Source organism: Anabrus simplex, chromosome 2 (genome assembly GCF_040414725.1).
Source record: "Anabrus simplex isolate iqAnaSimp1 chromosome 2, ASM4041472v1, whole genome shotgun sequence".
In the NCBI taxonomy this organism is placed as follows: domain Eukaryota; kingdom Metazoa; phylum Arthropoda; class Insecta; order Orthoptera; family Tettigoniidae; genus Anabrus; species Anabrus simplex.
In genome coordinates, this window is record NC_090266.1 from 790355986 (window position 1) to 790379705 (window position 23720).

At 41.2% G+C, this 23720-nt stretch overlaps 1 protein-coding gene across 1 annotated transcript in view; it reads right to left on the minus strand.

Moving 5' to 3' along the window:
• The window catches only part of mtt (mangetout), a 1300850-nt gene that overhangs the window by 63705 nt on the left and 1213425 nt on the right, over positions 1 to 23720 (minus strand). The window contains exons 9-10 of the mRNA XM_067140048.2: positions 22337 to 22470; positions 4907 to 5395 (exon numbers count right to left, since the gene is read on the minus strand). Of these exons, the coding sequence (XP_066996149.2) occupies positions 4907 to 5395; positions 22337 to 22470 (623 nt within the window). The remainder of the gene's footprint in view (positions 1 to 4906; positions 5396 to 22336; positions 22471 to 23720) is intronic.

The window sequence follows — 23720 nt, forward strand, 5'->3', positions numbered from 1 at the left end:
GGTGCATCGAAATCGCGGTTTCAATCATTTCCTGTGGTGGTCAATTCTCCTGTTCATTAACGAGGGTCAGTCCCGCGTCAATCTGAAAAATGTATTTTCGGGGCCAGATTTATTTTGACTACCCGGAATATCAAGCCTAAGAATCCAGTGTGTGTTTGTATTAGGGACTAGGTACAACGCAGTCAAAAGCATCTTGTGTTTTATGATTGTTTAAAAGTTACTGTTATGATACCTTTACTACTATTACTACTACTACTACTCTCAAAGCCTTGATCACTGGAATGCACTGCGGTTGAACCCGTCAACATGAGCTCACAGGACCAGCGCTATGCTGTCTGAGCTAATCAGCCCAGCATTTTCGACGGGAAATCGAACCTCAGTCCTTCCGGGTGAATAATAAAAATGTTAAAAATAAATGTGTGAGAAGGGAATGTTTTAAAAGTAGGACTATTAGTAGGACTACGGCTGATAAGACGGAAATGGGGACATTCTTAAAGAGCAATTATGATCAATGGGAAATGATAAATAAAAACGTAAACAGTCTATGGGATGGGTTTAAAGCAATTGTTGAGGAGTGTAAAAACAGATATGTACCTTTTACAGTGGTAAGGAATAATAAGGATCCATTATATTATAACAGGGAAATAAAGAGATTAAGCAAGAAGTGCGGATTAGAAAGAAATAGAGTTAGGAATGTTTGCGGGAGTAAGGAAAGATTGAAGAAGCTCACTAGGAAATTGAATTCAGCGAAAAAATCAGCTAAGGATAACATTATGCCAAACATAATTGGGAGCTGCATAAATTTTAGGGAGCAATGGAAGGACGTGTATAAATACTTTCATACAGAAACGGTTCCAGGAAGTACATTCTTGAGATCATTAATGAACAAGGGGAGTTCTTATGCGAGGACATACAGAAGGCAGGGAGAGGGTGACAAACATAAAACAGAAAATTATAGGCCAGTCAGCTTGACATGTGTAGTTTGCAAGCTCTGGGACAGCATTCTTTCTGATTATATTAGACACGTTTGCGAAATTACTAATTGATTTCGTAGAAAGCCGTTCGGGTTTAGGAAAGGTTATTCCAGTAAAGCTCAACTTGTAGGTTTCCAGCAAGTAAGGCAGATGTTTTAGATTCAGGACGTCAAAGGGACTGTTTCGCTATTGACCTATCCAAGGCTTTTGATAGGGTAGATCATGGGAGATTACTGACAAAAATGAGGACAATTGGATTAGACAAAAGTGTAGTTCAATGGGTGGATACATTTCTAGAAAATAGAACTCACAGAATTAGCGTAGGTGTTCCTGTAATGATTAAGAGTGGGGTCCCGCAGGGCAGTATTATTGGACCTTTATGAGCAATGATCCTCCGTGGCTCAGGCGGCAGCGCGCCGGCCTCTCATCCCTGGATACCGTGATTCAAATCACGGTCACTCCATGTGAGATTTGTGCTGGACAAGGCGGAGGCAGGACAGGTTTTTCTCCGGGTACTCCGGTTTTCCATGTCATCTTTCATTCGAGCAACACTCTCCATTAACATTTCATCTATCAGTCATTTATCATTGCCCCGGGGGAGTGCGACAGGCTTCGGCAGCCGGCACATTTCCTATCTTCGCCGCTAGATGGGGGCTTCATTTATTCCATTCCTGACCTGGTCAGATGACTGGAAACAGGCTGTAGATTTTCATTTTCATGAGTAAAGATCTGGAATCACAGATAAGGATATTTTCGGATGATGTTAAACTGTATGCCGGTTCCGTGGTGTGGATACATTTCTAGAAAATAGAACTCACAGAATTAGCGTAAGTGTTCCTGTAATGATTAAGAGTGGGGTCCCGCAGGGCAGTATTATTGGACCTGCCTCTTACCCGGAGGCCCCGGGTTCGATTCCCGGCCAGGTCAGGGATTTTTACCTGGACCTGAGGGCTGGTTCAAGGTCCACTCAGCCTGCATGATTAGAATTGAGGAGCTATCTGACGGTGGGATAGCGGCTTCGGTCTAGAAAGCCAAGAATAAAGGCCGAGAGGATTCGTCGTGCTGACCACATGACACCTCGTAATCTGCAGGACTTCGGGCTGAGCAGCGGTCGCTTGGTAGGCCAAGGCCCTTCAAGAGCTGTGGTGCCATGGGGTTTGGGGGTTATACTGTATAGAGTAGTAAATGAGTTGCAGGATTGTGAGTGACTGCGGGGGGACTGAGATGGACAACAGACAATGGTATGAATATAAATGGGATCAAAAGTCAAGTTGTAAGTTTCACAAAGAGGAAACGTCCTCACAGTTTTAATTATTGTGTTAATGGGGTGATAGTACCTCATGAGGAACAATGTTTTTCTTGCTAGTGGCTTTACGTCGCACCGACACAGATAGGTCTTACGGAGACAATGGGATAGGAAAGGCCTAGGAGTTGGAAGGAAGTGGCCGTGGCCTTAAATAAGGTACAGCCCCAGCATTTGCCTGGTATGAAAATGGGAAACCGCGGGAAACCATCTTCAGGGCTGCCGACAGTGGAATTCGAACCCACTATCTCCCGGTTGCAAGCTCACAGCCGCGCGCCTCTAACCGCACGGCCAACTCGCCCAGTAGTTAAATTATTATTTATTAGTTTTTGAGATATCAGCATCCAAGCAGATATAACTAGGAAAGTAGTAAAGTATTGGTTAAGATTAAGAAGGGGAGATGGAAGGAAATATTTAACCTAGCATACCAACACCAGATGAAACATATAGATGATGATTATTGGCTGACGAAGGTGAAAATCATGCTGGACAAAATATGAGTGGTAGAATACTGGGATAAAGAGATGCACAGTAAAGAGAAGAGATTAATCAAGAAAGTAACGACTAGAGTGATGGACATAGAGAAGCAGATGATTATGGCAGAATGAGAGACTAAAAGAACATTTTCAGAATTTTGTAAAATTATCCAAAATATCACAATAAGGAAAGAAAGACTCTAAATAGAGGACTAACAGGTGTGGTGTGGTGGCTAATGGGTATAAATAAATATAAGGGGCTGAAAAAATATAATGAAAATCACTATTTACTCTGTGGGGAAATAATAGAAGGGGCTCACCTATTGACAGTATGTAGGAGAACTGATGCACTTGGAATTAAGTATTTTGTGGTGAATATAAATAAAAAATAGAAAGAGGGAAATAATTCTATACAATTGTAAGTTGTTAAACAAAGAATGGATCATACCAGGACGAACATAAAAGTTTTTTCTATTTTATGAGGTATATGGCAAAAGGAAATGAAAATAGATTAGCACTAACTAAAAGTATGAAAAGAAACGACGAACAGTCAATGCTTAGAATCATGGTTTTATTGATGTTGTCACTGGAATTCCGTAGCTGTAGGTCGAGAATTCACGGTATCTATAGTAAGCTAAAGAGAAATCTGTTCGGATCCATAACAAACTCATACTCGCGCCAATTAATTAGGCCACAGTCGCTTTCTTCCCACTCCTAGCCCTTTCCTATCCCATCGTCCCCAGGTAAAAACACACGATTTGTATAACACGTGACGTACTTTACTTTATACCATGGATTAGCAGGTTGGATTCATGACCTTGAAACGATGTCATAAAGCAACCCTCACTTGCCTATCAGTATTTTGTTGTGTATTGTAATGTCAATAACACACACACTTCATAAAATATTGCCTGTATTCCTTTCAGGTCTTGTTAGCACGATGCACGTAGACAAGCATAATAGGGCGTAGAGACAGTGTGTGTTGTTAACATTAAACACACACAACGGAATACAGACTACGTTACTTGTCCGCGGGCTCCTTGACGTCATAGTTTCAAGGTCGATCTACGCTTTATATCAGGGTCAGCCAACTGGCTGGCGTGTTGTGTAAGAGGGCCCGTGTGACGTCGAAGAGCCCATGTGACGTATGAGCGCAGAAGGTGGGGAGCCGCTGTCGTAGAGTGAGACGAAGAGACAGCCCCGCTTTGTTGTAAACACGTGCAGTGCCATACGTGGTGCTGGTGGTAGTGGTACAGTACGTATGTATGAACTGGGCACATCACGGTGCGATTTTTTTAACTTTGTGGGAAGATCTATACTTATTTGTTTTAGTTTGTATATGTAGAAATAAAGTTGCTTTATAACTCTTATGCTACTTCATAACAAAGTTACGTTACAATAAAATATGTAGAGAGAAATATGTACTACACATACCGCATTGTACCTGCAGCCCTAGGGCCTCCCCCTACGAATGACGTTGTGTTTCCCCTCGCCCCTCTAGCCATCGCTTCTCAGTTACAGTACTAAGTACTTCGTTTCGCTGCCCGAGTAGAGTGTGTGACGTGTTACCTGACATCAGACGTACACGCAGTTGGCTGACCCTGCTTTATATGTTCGGTTTCTGAACTTTCATCATCCCTGTCTTTGTCATGTCTGACCGATACAGACAAGTCTCATGGCTACGATGAGATAGTAAGCAACCGTGGCCTTAATTAAGGTACAGTCCCAGGATTTGCTTGCTGTGAAAATGAGAAACTGCGGAAAATCACCTTCAGGGCTTCTGACAGTGGGATTCCAACCCACTCTCTCCCGAATGTAGGCTGACAGTTACATTACCCAAATCATGTATCCAACTTGCTCGGTCTTTCATTCCTACTTATAACTGCCAGCCGTCTTAAGAAAATGGTGCTCGGGTGTCGGAGTTTTTCCCATAGGGGCTCTTAAACGTATCAGAAGTCCACGATACAGAGTTGTCGCATTAAAACACCCGCAAATTCTACCGACCTGAGCCGGGGTAGAGCTTATTATCCTGGGATCAGGAAGATAGCACCACTGAGGAGCACAGTCCACTAGAGTAGGGAAAAAGTGTTTGGCTACTGCCCCAGAATGGTTATGTGTCGCTAATTGTGAAGATAGTTGTGAATATCGATTACCTGCACACCAACAAGTCCACTGCAGATGAAGAGCTGGGATTTTGGTGAAATGAAACTTGGCCTCTTTGCTGTCCTCTTGCCAGCGTTGAAGATGCGTGCTATTCTGTTGGTCTTGGTGAGAAGAGCAGCATATACTACAGTGAAGCAAAATCCTGCTCCGAACCTCTGGACACCGCACACAGCATCAGTAGGCCGCAGGACCAAAGCGAAGGTGACGCAGTAGCAGAGTAAGATGCCGGTGAGCAGCACGTAGCTGAGCTCTCGGCCAGAGGCGCGCACCACCGGAGTGTCGTTGTGGCGCACAAATACACCACACACGAACAAGGTGACGAGGACGCCGGTGGCAGAGAGTGACATGGCACCGATAGCCCACCCACTCTCTGGACGAAGGAATACTTCTGGGATATCTCGACAATATTCTCGTGACTCATCTGGCACTTTCCCTTGTGGGCACATCATACACTGAGTCTCATCCTGTGGATGACGGATCTGGAAATATTGCAGAGCAAAATAAACATTCAGGAATTAATTTCAACAAGGGTAATTGATTAACAGTTAGTTATTGGTCATTAAAAGTCTTGAGAATTAGTTTCCTTCTACCGGTATATAGTCTAAATTTTACGTTCTTTGCTGTTTCCTTCTAGTTCAGGTTAAATTTAAACAGTTTCACTGCTCTCGAACTCTTTAATATCATTACAGAAAGTGTCCTACCATAACTTCAAATACCTTAATTGGAAAATTTCTATTCGAAAGCTTGAGGTTTGCTTTATAGAAAATAATTTTATTAAAACGACATATCCCGGAAGAATGCTCCATAAAGTCTAAACTCTAGAGCTATCATATGATGGGATAAATACACATCGGCAATAGGAACTGGAAGGACTGAGCCACTATTCATGAGCAAAGTATGCAGTAATCAGTCAATAACAACAACAGTTACAATAATAATAATAATAATAATAATAATAATAATAATAATAATAATAATAATAATAATAATAATAATAATAATAATAATAATATCTGCCATTACGGAAACAGTTTGGACCTAGAAATTTTCTCCACAGGTAACGAACTTTATTGTTTATGGTTCACAAGACAGGGAATGGGAAAATTCATGAAAAGAAATTGCTAAACACGTAGCTGTAGCATTCACCTGTGGTTCTAAGTAAGTCCTGTTCAACATCCGCAACAGTTCTGCAGATAATACCTGACGTTATCTGTACAAGGAGTGATAAAGGTGTCCAGGCATCACATTTAAACATTCATACAGAACAAGTTCCAATCATTCTTGAGCTATTTAAGAAGGAAAGGTCGTCAGCACAATGCTAAAATAAAGAATGTGAAAAAATACTTTTTTTTCATTTTTGACATTTCTCAATGCTGTTGTGGGTCACGCACACATCTCATAGCAAATTATCTAATCTCTAGTGGTCAGTAAAGGGCCACAAAGACCCCTAGCACTTTGACGAATATGAGATATTTCTTAATGTGGCTGCCGTACTGTACTGAATATGTCCTGTTCGCAAATTTGTGTTCCTATTTTAATTCTACTATTCACTTTTGACGTTCGACAAAGTAACGGATAATCCGAAATAGATACTTTCCGATCCTCAGGTAAACTAGAGCAAGTGTCATTGAAATTCTGAAAAATTATGCATGCCGATTAGTGTTTTTTCCGAAACCCCACCGTTGAATTTTCTGTGGACTGGTTATTGAAAATGCTCTGGAAATGTTCCTAACTAATTTATATTGAAAAACTCAAACTCATGAATGATTTTGTTAAAATAGGATATTTAAATATTTGAATCTACCAACATCAGGCAGATTATGATGGAGAAATATCAAATCCAATATACTAGTCCTCAGGGCAGTAAAATAGTATAGACTTCCTACGTGTTATTTTATACTACTGTATGTTATAGTGCTGTAATAGAACAACGAAGCAAGGATTAGAGGGTAGACAACATTCTGAAGTATTTTTTTAAAACGCCACTAGGATATTAAAGCCCCCAAATGTAAAATTATATAGCTAAAATTGCAACTGTCCGACACACCCTAACAGGAAATATTATTGAAAGGAAAGGGTAGATGACTGGGTAAGGATCATATTAGGATATGTTACGATATTTTAAATTTTTTCCTAATCTAAGGATAAATGATAGTAATGGGAGTGGTGATTGTTGTCTCAAGAGACACTAAAGGTACTGAAAAATCTTACACACTCCTACGTGAGAAAATCATTTTTATGCTACAAGTTTCACTTCGTACGAAGGCAGAATAGTTTTCAGCAATGCTGACAGAGGAAAATCTAAAATTAATTAAATTAATAAATAGGTAAATTATGTCTATCATGCATAGAGCATGTCATCTCATTCTTTCGATCTGCCCTCTTACGCTCCTGCACTGTTCAAATAAGAAATTTGGTCTTTTTATTTGCTCATACTTCCATGATACATGAGCATATTGAAACTAGAACATATACGTAATGAAAACAATACTTATTTTTGTTACAATTAATAATTAAAACGTAAAGCGTTATTTGGAAACTCAGTATACGGTGTCATAGCACAACGTGTCATAAACAAAGTGATGCTTCCTCATACACCAAAATGGCTGCGTAGTAATTAAGAGTCTTAATGAGGAGTATTGCCACTCCATGCATTGGAAACAGCTTCACAACGCCTTCTCATGCTCCAGTTGGTCCCAGTCTTGTTCAATCGGACTCAAGTCAGGACTCCCGGATGACCACTCCATTCATTGCACGTGGTGCTCTCCAGGAATCTCCGAACGATGTTGGCATCATGCTCTCTAGCATTATCATACATGAATACTGCGTTTTCACGTGAGAAATTACATGTAGCACTAAGATTTCGTCAATGTATCGTCGTTCAGTTACGGATCCGTTGCTAATGATCAGGAATTCGGTTTTCGTGTCAAGGCTTATGTCTGCCCATACCATAGCTGATCCAGTTGCATAAGCAACGGTAGATTGTACAGCTGTTATACGAAATCGCTTCCGCCGTCTTCTCCAGACTCGCAGATGACCATATGAACGATATAACACGAAACAGGATTAATCTGAGAACAGCACGGGATTCCAGTTTCATAGATGTCAGTGCAGATGATTTCTAGCAAATTGCAGCTCTTGGCACGAGGTCGTCTGTCTAGTGTAGGTACTTGAGCGGGTTGTCGGGGTCTTAAATTGGCCTCTCGAAACCTGTTTCTGATGTTTGGCCACTAACTCCTACTCCAGAAGCCTGCTCTAAGTCCACTTGTGCTGTTACTTGGTAGTTTCGGGGAGCTTGTAGACGTACAAGGCGATCCTGCAATGGGGTTATTTTCCTTGGCGCCCCGTGCTATTCTCCTGGAAATGTTATCCCAGATACCAAATTGTTTTCTGAGCAAGCCCTAGCATTCTAGAGATGCACCTGTACGAGTAGCTTTCTTCAAGCAGTGTAAATGGACGAGTCGGCTCCAAGGCTAAATGGTTAGCGTGCTGGCCTTTGGTCACAGGGGTTCCGGGTTCAATTCCCGGCAGTCTGGAATTTTAACCTTAATTAGTTAATTTTGTTGGCACGGGGGCTGGGTGTATGTGCCCTCTTCTTCATCATTTCATCCTCATCAAGACGCGCGGGTCGCCTACGTGTGGCATATCAAAAGACCTGCATCTGGCGAGCCGAACTTGTCCTCGGACACTCCCGGCTCTAAAAGCCATAAGCCATTTCATTTTTTTCAGTGGACGAGTGGCTTCACTGACACCTGTTTCCTACGTTGCTTACCTCCTTACCTTCCGATCTAGCGGAACAAAACCATTTTTCGACTTCTTGACTTGGACTTAAATGTGCAATGACTTATGTTTTTGGCTGTACGAGGAATGTTGAGATGGATAGTTTTTAAGACTTCGCCAGCTATTTGTTATGACTAGATAGCATAAACGAACACCAACTGCTTCGATCACTTGCTGCCATTCTTCAGTCGCAGTGAAGTCAGTCTTGTTAACAAACCTGCACGTGATACAAATTAGTGATCTTTAAAATGAAAATCCGCAGTCTGTTTCCGGTCATTCGACCGGGTCAGGAATGGAATGAATGAATCCCCATCTAGCGGCGAGGATAGGAATTTTGCCGGCTGCCAAAGCCTGTCGCACTCCTCTGGGGCAATGATTAATGAATAACAGATGAAGTGAAATGATATTGGAGAGTATTCCTGGAATGAATTATGACAGGGAAAACCGGAGTACCCGGAGAAAAACCTGTCCCGCCTCCGCTTTTTTCTAGCACAAATCTCGCTTGGAGTGACCAGGATTTGAACCACGCAACCCAGTGGTGAGAGGCCGACGCGCTGCCGCCTGAGCCTGGAAAGAGCTGCGCCCGCTCGGGATCAGGACACGAATTTACATATTTTTACAGACAAAGATCAATCATTTTGGAGCCTCCGTGGCACTTTGTTTTCGCCCCTATTTCGACATTTCCGTTCATGTTCTGAAAATCAACGCGAATCCATCGATGTTCTTTCGTAAAGAATAAAGGTTTAGTTGGTAATATACCTGGGTGTGAGGTATTGTTTTGTGGAGCATGGGATACGTTCCAAAACATGATCCACTAATGTTTTGAACTGTGTATTTATTTGGAATCTACTCACTCCGGACTGTGTTATCAGGTGCATATGATGTCATGGTAACCCCATAGAGTTGGTATTTATAGGAAGATTGAAAATGAAAACCCACAACCCGTTTTCCATCATTGACCGGGTCAGGGATGTGATGAATGAAACATATATAGGCTGTTATTACAGTGGGGTCGCCACTCCCAAGGTGATTTATTAATGATAAATGCTATGAAATGATAATGGAGAGTGTTGCTAGAATGAAAGATGACAGGGAAAACCGGAGTACCCGGAGAAAAACCTGCCCCGCCTCCGCTTTGTCCAGCACAAATTTCACATGGAGTGACCGGAATTTGAACCATGGTATCCAGCGGTGAGATGCTGATGCGCTGCCGTCTGAGCCACGGAGGTTCTTATAGGAAGATTATTCTCAAATATTTTCGTTAACATTAAGTCTGTCAAAAGACTGTATATATAAGGATATGTTATTTCCCTTCCTTTATGCCATGCACGTATTTAACGTACGGCGGATAATAACGCAGATGGTTACGAGGAATTGGATTTTTATTCCAAGGCCCGTGGGACATGTCGTACATGTCACTTCAAGGTGGGTAACGGAAAAAAACTAAAGAGCCGTTTTACTCTTTTCGGTAGGGAAGGTATTAAGAGAGGTATCACCGGGCGAGTTGGCCGTGCGGTTAGAGGAGCGCGGCTGTGAGCATACATCTGGGAGATAGTGGGTTTGAATCCCACTGTCGGCAGCACTGAAGATGGTTTTCCGTGGTTTCCCACTTTCACACCAGGTACCTTAATTAAGGCCACGGCCGCTTCCTTCTAACTCCTAGGCCTTTCCTATACCATCGTCGCCATAAGACCTATCTGTGTCGGTGCGACGTAAAGTCACTAGCCAAAAAAAGTGGCATCATCAACGATGGAGCGCCATGGTCAGAGATACAATATGCAACCTGAGAACCGTGGAGAATTTCGCACAACTTCGGACCAGGAACTGTACCGTACCATAATTCGGAAATCGTCCTCATTTTCTCTCGACTTTGTTAAGCAACATCATATTTTCGTTATTCCCCGGGCTGTAGTAGGAAAATATAATTTTAACATGCCGTATTAAACGTGTGAATGGAGCCATGTTACTTCGCATAAATTCCTGAAGGAAAGGTGTAATCCACTGCAAATTCTCGTGTTAAGAACGGGTAAAAAATAATGCTAGTCTGCGATATTTATTCATCTTATTACAACATTCAAAACGCAAATAAGTTGTGTTATCCATCGAAGGAAGCAATTCGAGTGCATCAACAAGATTTCACTCGTGTTGGTGTATCGCACCAATGACTGAACTTCCCTTCTTTTACTTTTAACACTGTTATCACTAAATAACTTCCTAGGACGCTCTCTACTACTAATACGTGGACCAGGTACAACTCCCCTTGAAAGTGAAGTCTCATTGTTGCGTATTTCTTTCGGTGAAAATAAATTTCCACAGAGCCATTCAGAATTCCTTTCTAAGAATTGGTCATTGTGCCTGTGACACTTTGTCCATCGCAGGAGAACTTTCCCCGAAAACACCTTCACTGTTTCTTTAAGTTTCTGCTCCAGATCACCTGAAATACCTTGTGTTATTAAATGACGTACTATATATCTAAAAATGTCATTTTTCCTTGACTCCGCGCTGCTCCGGTAACATACTTGAAAACAGATTCCTCTTGGATAGCCCACGCGGCGCCACCGAAATGTTAGCGCAAATAATCGCAAGACAAAAATGCATAATTTTAGAAGTTTAAATGTTCTTCGGATACAGTCATATATGGTTTTTGTAGGGTCGAATGGAGTCATTATTTAATCTCTATTTGAATTTAGTATTGTGCTCATATTCAACTATGTACTTTTCCTTACGGGGGTCAAACTTCTATCGATAACGATGTATTTCACCTCATGCAAGACTACATATCTGTGTTATTTTTCTTCATGCCTTTCACAAACAAAGATCACTCATTTAGGATCACTTGCAGGTCTGTTAACATAGACAAATTAACTTCAACAGAAGAAAGACAACAAGCGAGCGAAGGAGTCGGGGTTTGTTATGTTATCTAGTTATAAAAATGGAGTGTTTACAGGTCATGGCTGATCGTGCGGACCCCGGGGTACAGTATGCAATTTTCTCGAACTAGCCGGACAAAAAATATTTTTCGATTTCTTGTAAGTTGCTTTACGTAGCACCGACACAGATATGTTTTATTGCGACGATGGGACAGGAAAGGGCTAGGAGTTGGAATAAGCGGCCGTGGCCTTAGTTAAAGAACAGCCCCAGCATTTTCCTGGTGTGAAAATGGGAAACCACGGAAAACCATCTTCAGGGCTGCCGACAGTGGAGTTCGAACTCACTATCTCCCGAATACTGGAAACTGGCCGCACTTAAGCGACTGCAGCTATCGAGCTCGGTTCGATTTCTTAACTTGGACCGAAATGTGTATTGACGTATGTTCTTCGCCTTGCAAGGAATGATGGGAAGCATCCCTTTAAGTCTTCATCAGCTACTTTTTTTTTGCTAGGGGCTTTACGTCGCACCGACACAGATAGGTCTTATGGCGACGATGGGATAGGAAAGGCCTAGGAGTGGGAAGGAAGCAGCCGTGGCCTTAATTAAGTTAGGTACAGCCCCAGTACTTGTCTGGTGTGAAAATGGGAAACCACGGAAAACTATCTTCAGGGCTGCCGGCAGTGACTCGTTTTCATTTACTGCACTACCGTCCTAGGACAATAAACACTCTAAGTAACTGAAATAATCCACTTGTTCTAACTTTTTAAATTCCCTTTATATTTCCTTCCAACCGACATTATTTTGATGTTGGAAATGCTAATTTTCACATCAAAATCCCTACATCAATTTGGAAACGTTTTCAGGACAGTCTGCCACGAGAAAGGTCATCGACAGACGTCGAACTACTTACAACCTATTCACACAACTGAAAATCTCCATGCTATTTTATATCTTTCAGTAACGGATCCCTTTAAACGATGAGTGAAGGGCTACAGCCTTGTCTAACTCTTTCATGGTAGGCCATGGCCTTTCGAGGCTCTTCCGCCGTTCTGGTAGTACTTTTCAAATTACTGAACTCGTGCTGAAAATCTGGTCATGAGGGCCCCTCTGTGGTCTGAAATCACACTAAGTTTTAATCATATTAATGATTCTTCGCAGTTGATCATCCCGTCTTTTTTAACACCGAAAGTGAATCGATTTTCATCGTTTAATTACACTATCAGTGTTGTGGTGCTTAATATGGATATTTCTACAGCTACAATGTTCCCTCAGAACTTACGAAATTGGTGTCCCAGAGGACCGGTCAGACATACTTTATGTTCAAGTTTCTTGTTCATAGACTCTCAAGGAAATTAATAGAGGAACCCAGTTTATAGCGCACTAAAGAGGAAACTTTAGAGACAGGGATGTGGCCGGTATAGTCATTGCCAAACTGCTTCTCATGGATTTAACAAGACATTTTCTCCAGCTGCAGTTTGGAGTTAATTGAATTGGTCGTCTTACGAGTGTGAGACATCACGGCCAACAGTTCCGTGTACGTAGTGCAAGTGAGAACTATGTACTGATGAGTGTTCATACACTTACATGTACATATTTTTCCTTATAACTGTAATGCCTTTCAGTATTCAGTTTCATATAATCTATGAAAGAACTAACCACCTCCATAACCTTGTATTTGCAGCACTAAATTGGATTCATCTTCTTGTAGGTCTCGTACTCTGAAGTCATTAAATACAGAGTCAGTCATCTCCTAGGTTTCCCTCTGCTACATGGAAATGCATTAGTATCTCACGTAACTCTCAGGTAACTTACACATACACCTCACAACACTCTCTTATTGCGAAACCGATTCAGATGCATAGCTTCACCCAACATATTTACTCCTATATATTTCATCACCCCCTACATTTATCCTCATCAGTTTGTCCGAAATCATTCTCGCTTTAAAAATTATCGTCACTTCCATTTTATGTTCGAAGTATTTTTAGGTTACCCCTGTTTATATATCTGTACGACGAAGTCGACCCGACAACAAGGTGATACAAGGCTTATATGTTCCGCAAACTCTCTTCTTTCTTTTGAAACACTGGTGGACGCACCAGTCAGGTCCTTGGATCACTGTACACTTACTATAGACATCATATACAACTTTATTTTTCTGCACCTATATTTCTTGTGTGCTCGTGGCATATGGTGATCGGTTAAATCATATATGGGGGTTGGGGCAAAAGTCATGGCAACTATTTTTTTCTTGAAGGTACCAGTCCGGTTGGAAAATGTGACGTATACAGATGAAAAGACAAAGTGTTTACTACATGTGTGGACAATGAATAGCACTGAAATATCGTAACACACTAATTTATTACGGTAGTATACAGGGCAATATGGCCTTCCCGGTGCAAAAGAATGACAACACAGTACACATAAAGTTGACACAACAAACCTGGGCCTAAAGACCCTCAACGTAGTCCCCTGCTACTGACAACACGCGCTGTCAACGATGTGGGAGGCGCTGAATACCATCTGCCTTAGCATTTGCCGCACCATGTGTGATTCGGTTCACCTGTTGGCGCACAGCATTAGCAATGTCCTCTCGTGTTGCAAACCGCCTACCATGTAGTGGTTCCTTAATATTTCGAATGAGATCGAAGTCACAGGGCGAAATGTCGGGAGAGTACGGTGGGTGCTCCCATTATTCCCATCCCCAACGTCACAGTAGCTGCCCTACACACTGTGCTTTATACGGCTTTGCATTATCGTGCAGGATTATTGCACTGTCCACAAGATCCGGACGTTTCTCCCGAACGCCACGTCGTACCTGTCGCACCAGGAAGTCCCCGTAGTACTGTGCGGCCACTGTTCTGCCATGTGGAACAAAGTGGCAAACAATGACACCCCTGACGTCATACGCGACGATCACCATCAACTTGAATGGGGAAGGATTCTGACGGACCTTCTGCCTCCTTGGTGATCCAGCATGTCGCCACTCCGCGGACTGACGTTTCAGTTCTGGTTCGTATGACCTGGCCCAAAATTCATCGATGGCGATTATTCGTGACAAGAATTGATCGCCATCCCGTTTCCAGTGTGCAAGGTGATCGGAGCATATTGCATAGCGCACCCACCTTTGAACTTCCGTCAGTGCATGCGGTACCCATCGCGATGTGATTTTGCGCAGTTGCAGCTCATTACGCAATATCCTGTGGACGGTGCGTTTCTCGATGCCACTTGCCCTCTCTAACTCCAGTAGCGTCCATCGTCTGTCTTCATCCAGGAGCTGCTCGATGGCGGCACGTGCCACGTCGGTCCCCACAATGACAGGTCGTCCGAACGTTGCTCATCACTGGTTGACACACGTCCTTGCTGAAACTTTCCTACCCACCGTGCTACTGTACGGTGTGTAGGGCAGTAATCCTAAGGGCTTCCACTAATTCACTGTGACATTCCATCGCATTTCTCCCTCGGAGAACGGCTATTTTGATGTAAGCGCGCTGCTCAACACGGGTTTCTTCCATTTCGCACGACACTCACCAACTGACTGATTTCACAGCCCTCGCTGCGCTACTATCAGTTATTATTATTATTGTTATTATTATTATTATTATTATTACTGTTATATTCAGTTATGAAGATGTCAGTGCATTGAAATTAAATGTAGTAATTACTCACTAGCAAGCAAAGCAGACATTGAATTAAAGTGAAATGAATCCCAAATAACATTTGATCTCTCGAAATGTCAACTTGATTTTAAACTTGTTTATGGCTTACCACTCACGTACAGCGATTTATTGCTCTATGTTTTCAGAATATAACTGCATTTAATTCGTGGTTAAAACTTGGAGTGTAACTTCTTGCAACGACAGCACTACAGTTTATATGAGTAAATGTCTGTGTAACGTGCTACCATTCTGCGAGGAGCAGGAGAAGATATATATGTACTGTATTTAACCGTACTAGATCCGTTAATATAACACGCTACTTGCTTTATAATACATTTTGAAGTACCAATAGCCCCTCCCTAATATTACATGTTAATTGTCTCGATAATTTTCACTTTATAGCCCACATGACGCGGAAATGATCTTTTTGTGCAAGTTACTTTACGTCGCACCGACACAGATAGGTCTTATGGCGACGATGGACAGGAAGGTGCTAGGAGTGGGAAGGAAGCGGTCGTGGCTTTAATTAAGTACAGCCCCAGCAAATGCCTGGTGTGAAAATGGAAAACCACGGAAAAACATCTTCAGGGCTGTCGACAGTTGGGTTCGAACCCACTATCTCCCGAATACTGGACACTGGTCGCAATTAAGCGACTGCAGCTATCGAGCTCGGTGATGAATTTTCTGTAATTTCAGACATCAGAAACTTCTTAGTAATACATGCGTAGTATTATTATGACACTTCCTTTAGGTCTGAAATATTTACGTGGATTCAAGGTGCGTTTAACAAAGTGCAAGTTCCAGGAAAATTAAAAAAGAATGAATATATTTCATTAAAATGCCAACAGTGTTCGACTTCATGACACATCTAATCATCCACCGATATTTATTCAATAAGTGTGTACTGAAATAATGAAATTTGAAAGCACATTGTTTTTCCATAACTGAACGGAGTGGCCGCGTGTGTTAACGCGCTACGGCTATGAAGCCAAGCTCTGAATTCGGGAGACGATTGGGTTCGAACCCCATCGTCGGCTATCCTGAAAATGGTTTTGTGCAGTTTCACACTTTCAGTTCTAAGCAAGTGAAGGGTCAGTTCCCATTCATAAGGTATAGATGATTCCTTCACCCCCCGTTACCCAATTTTTCATTCACTCTCATTCCTTTCATCTTCATTGGCTCATCAACTGAGGTAGGCGTCAGGAAAGGCATTCGCTCGTTAAATCATGCCAGAGACTTCATATCACCTCATCCCTGACCCCGTACCAGGAAATGGGACTACACACACAATTACATTGCTCTTTCCATAGTTTGTCAATAATTCCTGTAAGATTTCGAACATATTTCTTCAACCGATAAATTGGAACAGCGAAAATTACACGAGTCTTTGGTTTAACAAGGTTAGATGTAATCGTTATTTGCTAGTGATTAGGTCAAACTGAAATTTTCATCTGATTTTTTGGTTATGGTAATGGAGATATTTTTTGCGATAAGTATAGAATCCAGTTTCTCCTACACAAACCCATTTCAAAAGAGCCTGCAAGTATATGGTAATAAGTGAGTATTTGTGATACGGTTTCTAAGAGTAACTGTGGTGCTCCTAATCAATTATTTTTCATGACTTACTTGAATGATTTTGTTGATGTATAGGCCTATATATTCCACTTTCGACCTATGGGACTAGCCAATATTCTACAAAATTAACATATTTAAAATTTAAAGGTAGGATTCAAATTTACTTTTCAGATCTACGGTGTTCTGTCATTCATTCCTGAAAGGTGTATTTCAAACGTATTTCTTTAACCGATTTTGAACAGTGAAAATTACACGAGTCTTTGGTTTAACAAAAAGATAATAGGTAATCGTTGCCATTTGTAATGGTTGAATCTATGTCCATTTACTCCATCCCACCATCAATATTATAATTTTTTTGATAACAGAAATATTTAAAAAAGTGAATATCAAGCTAGAAATTCAGTCAAATCGGTAGGTAGGACCAATGGAAAGCGAGGATTACTGTGCTTGGGGCAAGTAACGTTAGGATTTGATATAGCTTAGTAATATATTCATTTCAGTCTAGCCAAAGTAAGCGTAGGGATCGGACGTGCTATGTGGAGTGTGCCGGGTGAGTGGAGTAAGAGTGGGGAGCGGACGGGTCGAATAGAGTGTGACAAGCGAGATGATCGGCTTAGAGCAATATAGGGCCGTTATATGTAGATAGCAGGGAAGAATCAAGAAGGAAACAACCAGAAGTAAGGAAGGTGGATTGGAGATGGGATTGAAGGGTGAGATGCTGTTGGTGGCAGCAGTGGTCACTGTGCTGCTGGTTATTAGGGTGTGGAAGTAAAATTCAGGCCCGCAGAACAGTGGCAATATGAATTGGAAGGACATAGAAGTAATAAGGAAAGTGGTGAAGGAGGTAATGGAGGAACTCTGTCCGTTTGAACAATTAAACCAGGTGATACAAGGGCAAGTCAAGGAACACGAAAAGACGAGGCTGTGGATTCAGGAAAACACGAGCGAAGCTAAAGGAAAAATGGAAAATAGTGAGAGAGAAGTGGCATTTCTAAGGGAGAAAATAAACAATATGGAAGAGGAGGTGATGAATTTGAAGATGGAAATAGGAGCCCACTGTCAAGAACGCAGGAAGAAAGCCATATTTATTTACGGTGTACAGGAAGAGAAGGCAGAAGCTGAAGTGGACTTTACCTGTAAAGTGGTAGATGTCATACAAAAAAGAAAATTAACTTTTGTGAGGTCGATATAAATGACGTCGAGAGGATAGGCAAGATGAGGGGGCGCAGACCTATAAAGGTGAAGCTGCTATCCTCACTGATGGCGGACATAGTAAACAGAAATGCCGGAGATTTACAGAAAGAAAAAGTGTGGATTAAGAGGGACTTGGGAAAAGACGGAACTAAAAATTTCAAAATTTTGAAGAAACATATGGTGAGGACAAGACTGCAAGGTTTGAAGGCGCACATTAGGGGCCAGATGCTAGTGGTGTCCAATGGGAAATGGACTCGAATTTGGACAGTGACGAAACTTCAGTCCTTGGAGGAATGTTTGAAACAGGATGAAATGAATGGGACCGGACAAGACGTGCGTTGTAGAAGGCGAGGAGCACCGAGTTTGGGTTGTAGTGTCAGAGAAATCGGGCATGGTGGAAAGGGAAGAATAAAGGGAAGCAGTGAGATGTGTGACCTTAGTATGGAGTTGATTTCGGAGGAAAGGCCGGTAAGAGAACAAAGTGACGGAGTGGACGTGAATATTGAAGAGGTAAGTTCAGTGGATGACATGGAGAGTTGGAAGATGTGGGCCAGGGAAATAGGCAGAGAATTAAGAGTCGAGACCGGTGTGGAGGGCTGGTTAAGACGCATGCAAAGTGAATGTGAAGTTCAGAGGGAAGTAACCAGTGAATTAAGAGGAGAGACCGGTGTGGGGGGCTGTTTAAGTCCCATGCAGAGTGAATGTGAAGTTCAGAGGGAGAAAGCTTTAAAAGTAATACTCTGTATAAAGGGAGAAGCAGGAGTTTAAAGGACTTGTGGAGGGAAGAAATATAAAAGTGACGAAGGCATAGTACACAGCTATTTGCTTAACCGCGCACCGACACAGATAGGTCTTATGGCGATAAGGCATGGTACAGGAAGTAAAATGTTAAGTAATGCTAGTATGTAATTTAGCGAATAGGTTGCAAATATGAATGGTAAGCTAAAGATGGTGGATGGTGAAGTGTATTTGATATTTGTAGTTGAGAGAAATGTGGTCAAGTAGTGAAACTGGTAGGTGATGAAGTGTGTTCATTTATTGCTGTTATTGTATTTGAAATGTATAGTGAACTTGAAATGGTATTTGGTAGAGTGTGCAACAGTAAGCAAGCTATTGGTGGTTTTATTTGAAATGAATGGTGAAATGATGGTTAGAGAGATGATGAACAAGAGGTGAAGTTGATGGTATAGGCCTATAGTAATTGAATTGGAGGGTCGAAGTTAATATGTGACTATGATTGGTACATGTACGAAGGGGGAGATGATTCGTGCTGCTTTATGGAATGTAAATTGTGGAAAGTGGATGATGTATATAATTGTATTGGAGGGAGGAATTTAATATGTGGAGAGGGAAGGTATATGATATTACTGTGTGAAAGGTGCTAAGAGTGATTACGTTTATAAGAAAAAGTGTGAAAGAGAGAGGAAAAGCGAGGTAGTTAGGTATAGTTGGTATATTGTCGATATGATAAGACGTGATGGCATAAGTTTGTGTGGTGGCTGGCTTGAAATTTAAATGAGATAAAGCACGCAATAATATAAGAGTGTGGTTGGCATATGTGTGAAAGGTAAGACGATACAAATTACGAAAATTGTAAATAATGGAGTTATCATTGTACTGGAAGGCTGAAGTTAATATATGGCGGGTATATTGTTAGAGGATAAGGCAATAGAGTGATTGTAAAAAGGGTGAGGTGACAAGGTTGGTGGATGATGGTAAAATATGATGGCATAAGTTAATATGGTGAGTGAATTATGTGATTGTAGTTGATATATGTATGAATGGTAAGATGATTTTTCCTGCTTTATTGGAAGGCTGAAATTAAATATATGGCGGGTATATTGATAGTAAGTAAGGTAGGAGAGTGATTGTAAAATTGGGGAGGGATAAGGTTGACGGATGATGGTAAAATGTGATAGCATAATTTAATATGGTGAGTGGCTTATGTGATTATAGTTGAGATTATATGTATGGATGGGAAGATGATTTTGCTGCTTTTTGTATGTAAATTACGATAAATGAGTGGAGTGAGGTAATGATGAGAAGGAAAAGGAAGTACTTCATGTAGAAACTGCAACGCAAGTAGATTGCGGCACACTAACGCGGCAGGAGGTGTAATGTTTTGGCTGTATCAGCGAACTTGAGTAGGTCAATGAGAGTGGATGGCTTAAGTTATGGAATGTGCGAGGTTTGTGAGTCCAGCCAGAAGAGAGATGGAGGTCTTTAACCTCCATGTGCCGATTTGCCGTAGTTTTATTTTACCTCATTGTAGGTTATTTTATCCAGTTCACGGATTACCAGGGCTTTCGGGTCTCCGGAAGGGAGTCGCCCGTGAGCCATTTGACACGAATTATTATATTTTCTGTTGTATTATTTTTCTTATTATTAATTCATTATTGTTTTATTTAGGGGAATTTAAGTTGAAAGAGCTTGCCTAGGTTGGGCACTATTATTATTTTTCTCCATTATTAGATCACTATGGTAGGAAATACTGTAGATATGGAGAAAGATAAAGAATAAAGAATATATTCATTTCGTAGACGCCTTGATGACCTAACGAGTAAATCTGGTAAACTCGGTCCACCCTGTCGAGGTGGTGCAGCTCTTTTCAGGTACATCACCAATGAAGGTGGGCTTCATGTAGCATTTTGACCACATACCATCCCTCCTGCCATTCTTAAATCTCTGGCAGTACCGGGAATCAAACCCGGGCCACCGAGGATGGCAGCTAACAGCGCTAACCGTTACACTACGGAGGCGGACTGTACATCTAATAAAGCCTAGGAACAGTTGAATATACATCCTGAGTTAAATTTACTTCAATAGGGTGGCCAGGTGTTTTAATTTCCTCCGTTAATCATGAGAGCAAGCATTCATCCACCGAAACACTCGCCGCTCCCAATGCTAATTTAAATTCGGTCATCTCACTAAGCTATTAGCTTTTGATACTACTTACTCATGGTTCTACCTCAATATCGTCGACTCAGTTCTATGGATCATGCTGTAAGATATTTACTTTCTGTAACTGTAGTAGGCTTATATGTTGGTTTTATGCGGATTTTCCATATGTTTAGTTAAAGTTTCTGCAGGGCAGGATAGGGTTCCAAAAACAGAGATTCGAAGTGTACTATAATGGTATTCCTTAGGAAAATGCGTGCGTGCCTAAAATCATGGCCGAATTTACACCAGGAGAGCCGCGGACAGTACTGGGTTTGGAATCTCGGATTTCCTAACGATACAGCTTCCCAGTCCATTACGGTGCTGATTTAACTGTTCGGCTAAGAAATTTAGTCCTATCATTGGCTTATAAGACACTTTGGGACATGGGCAATTTTTACAACCCTAGTTTGCTTAGGATTATGACTAAAAATCTGTTTATTGCATCTTAAACAACAACCAATGTTACTACTTGCTGGAATACTGGAATTTTGTAATGGAGAGGAGTTCATTAACGTATCAGGAAATTTATTGAAACAGGTCATTCATATTTAACCAAAAGAATTTGATAGAGTATGATCCCGCAACGTTGAGCTCAACATGCGAATACCTAACGAACTTCGCTACTAAGCCTATCAAAAAATTTCCCTGGGAGGCAATGCTGGAACACTTACCCGCGGAAAACACTCTGTCGTCTTGTTGCAAGCATATTACCTAGTTTTTGCACAGAATCATGAAGGAAAAGTGTCAAAGAATAGAACTAATGTTGTCGTTGCCGTCGTTGTTGTTATTGTCGTTGCTTCTTCACCTAAGCGATAGGTTATTGGACATTTGTTCCGAGAGGTTTTGTGAACATGTACTTTACAGAAGAGACTACAGTAGTGAGTTATTGTAACTATAGTATTGGAGCATTAACGCTAGTTAAGTGTAGCAAAATTGTTGTAAAACACCTCAATGCACTGTTGCCGAAATTTATCAAGCTCCATCGTCGAAGTACTCAGCATAGGCAGACTTCTTTTCAAATACGGTATTTATTTATAGTTGTGTTAGATTAGTTACTTGGTACTTCTTTGTTCATCAGCTCCAAGCCATGGTTTGTGAGTAGGAACTGTCTGATAAACTGTACTCTCTTGGAGTCCATTGTAGCATGTGTATCTGCAATCCTAAGACTGAGAGGGGTGCCTCGAAATGAAATGAGAGCTGACTGAGGGAGAGGATTAAGGAAAGGATCATTGCTCCTCGGCGTTCTTAGGGATTCGAATAGCAAATTTCCAAATGATGCAGCCTCCCAGGCTCGACCATTCAGCCGTCAGAGCTGGAAGATTTATCAGATATATATGAAGGCAAACGGTAGTGCTAAACCGATCTGAACTGTGGACGATACAGTAAAAATAGAAAACTCACCTGGTACTGCGTGCAGTTAAAGCAATGCCAACAGCAACTTTCACCTTCCACGTACTTCTTAGCTTGGCCCTGTTGACATGGTAGGCTGCAGACGGACTCAGGCATATTTGGATGTCCCAGGCGAAACTGTATTTCTATAGAAAAATATGAATGAACTTTTATTACTTAGAGAAAGGAAAAAATAAAACTGCAATAAACTCCCATAAGCTGAACAAAATTTGTATGTTCCTATCTGTTATTAAAAATGCAACTAGTTCTATTATTTTTTATAAAGACAGTTTTCAGTATAATATGTAATAGTGGTATATTTTGTTGATATTATGCAGGCACGTTATTACTGTAAATACTATAATATTCTTAGTAATTACTTTTATGAAAAACCCTGCATTATCAAAGGTCAAATAATCTGCCCTGTATCGTCCATTGATATCTTATACGATAAAGACACCGGCCGCGGAATGCTGTCCGTTATTTTATTGCATTATTGTCACAAAATATTCGTATGCAGCAAGAGGATTTAATCTTAATTTAAAGTTAACTGTGCGTGAATCGTAGTGCTTGAAATGTTTAATGATTTTTCAGAAAACAAAGTTAAAATATGTCGACATTCCATTCAAATATTAGAACTAAGCTTTAAGCAATCAGGTAACTCTATGTCCGAAGAAGAGTTAAATAGGAAGATGATCAATATATTTCCGACGTTATCTAGCAGAAAAGGAATATTACCAAAGTGTACAGGGAATGATAAATGTGTACAGGCATCACATTTAACATTCATGCGAAAAAAATCCAATTAATCTTGAACTAGATATAGTCTGTTACATTAACGATCAAACAATTTCTGATAGTCTGAAATATCGCTTATTGTGGAATACTTGGACACCAGATTCTAAATATAAATTTCCCATGCAACATAATAACGGACATAATAGAGTAGAAATCTTCATCATGCCTTATTTCTGACTTAGTATGTCGTATAAGATACCCGTATCCTGGTGCAGCACCCCTCCACTCCACTCCGTTTAACATTTGCCTGAATCCGACCCTTCAACCAGAGGTTAGATATTTGGGCGGAACAACATATTCCGTATATCTCAGAAATGTCCTGAGATCCTCTTAAAGGTAGAATTCAGAGCACACAAATTAAGGAAGCATGTGGAGTCTTGGTCGTCATTGCATGTGTACTGTGCAGCAATCTTGGAAACCAGAGGGTTAGCGGATGATCCGTCAACAGATATTTCGTCAACTGAAAATTTTGCCTGTTGTGAAATAAGTCATCACGATACGTTTGACATCTGAGAAACTCGACGAGGATAATGTCATCAACAGATATTTCGTCAACGAAACATTTTGACTATTTGCGACATCCGTCAACACTATGGGT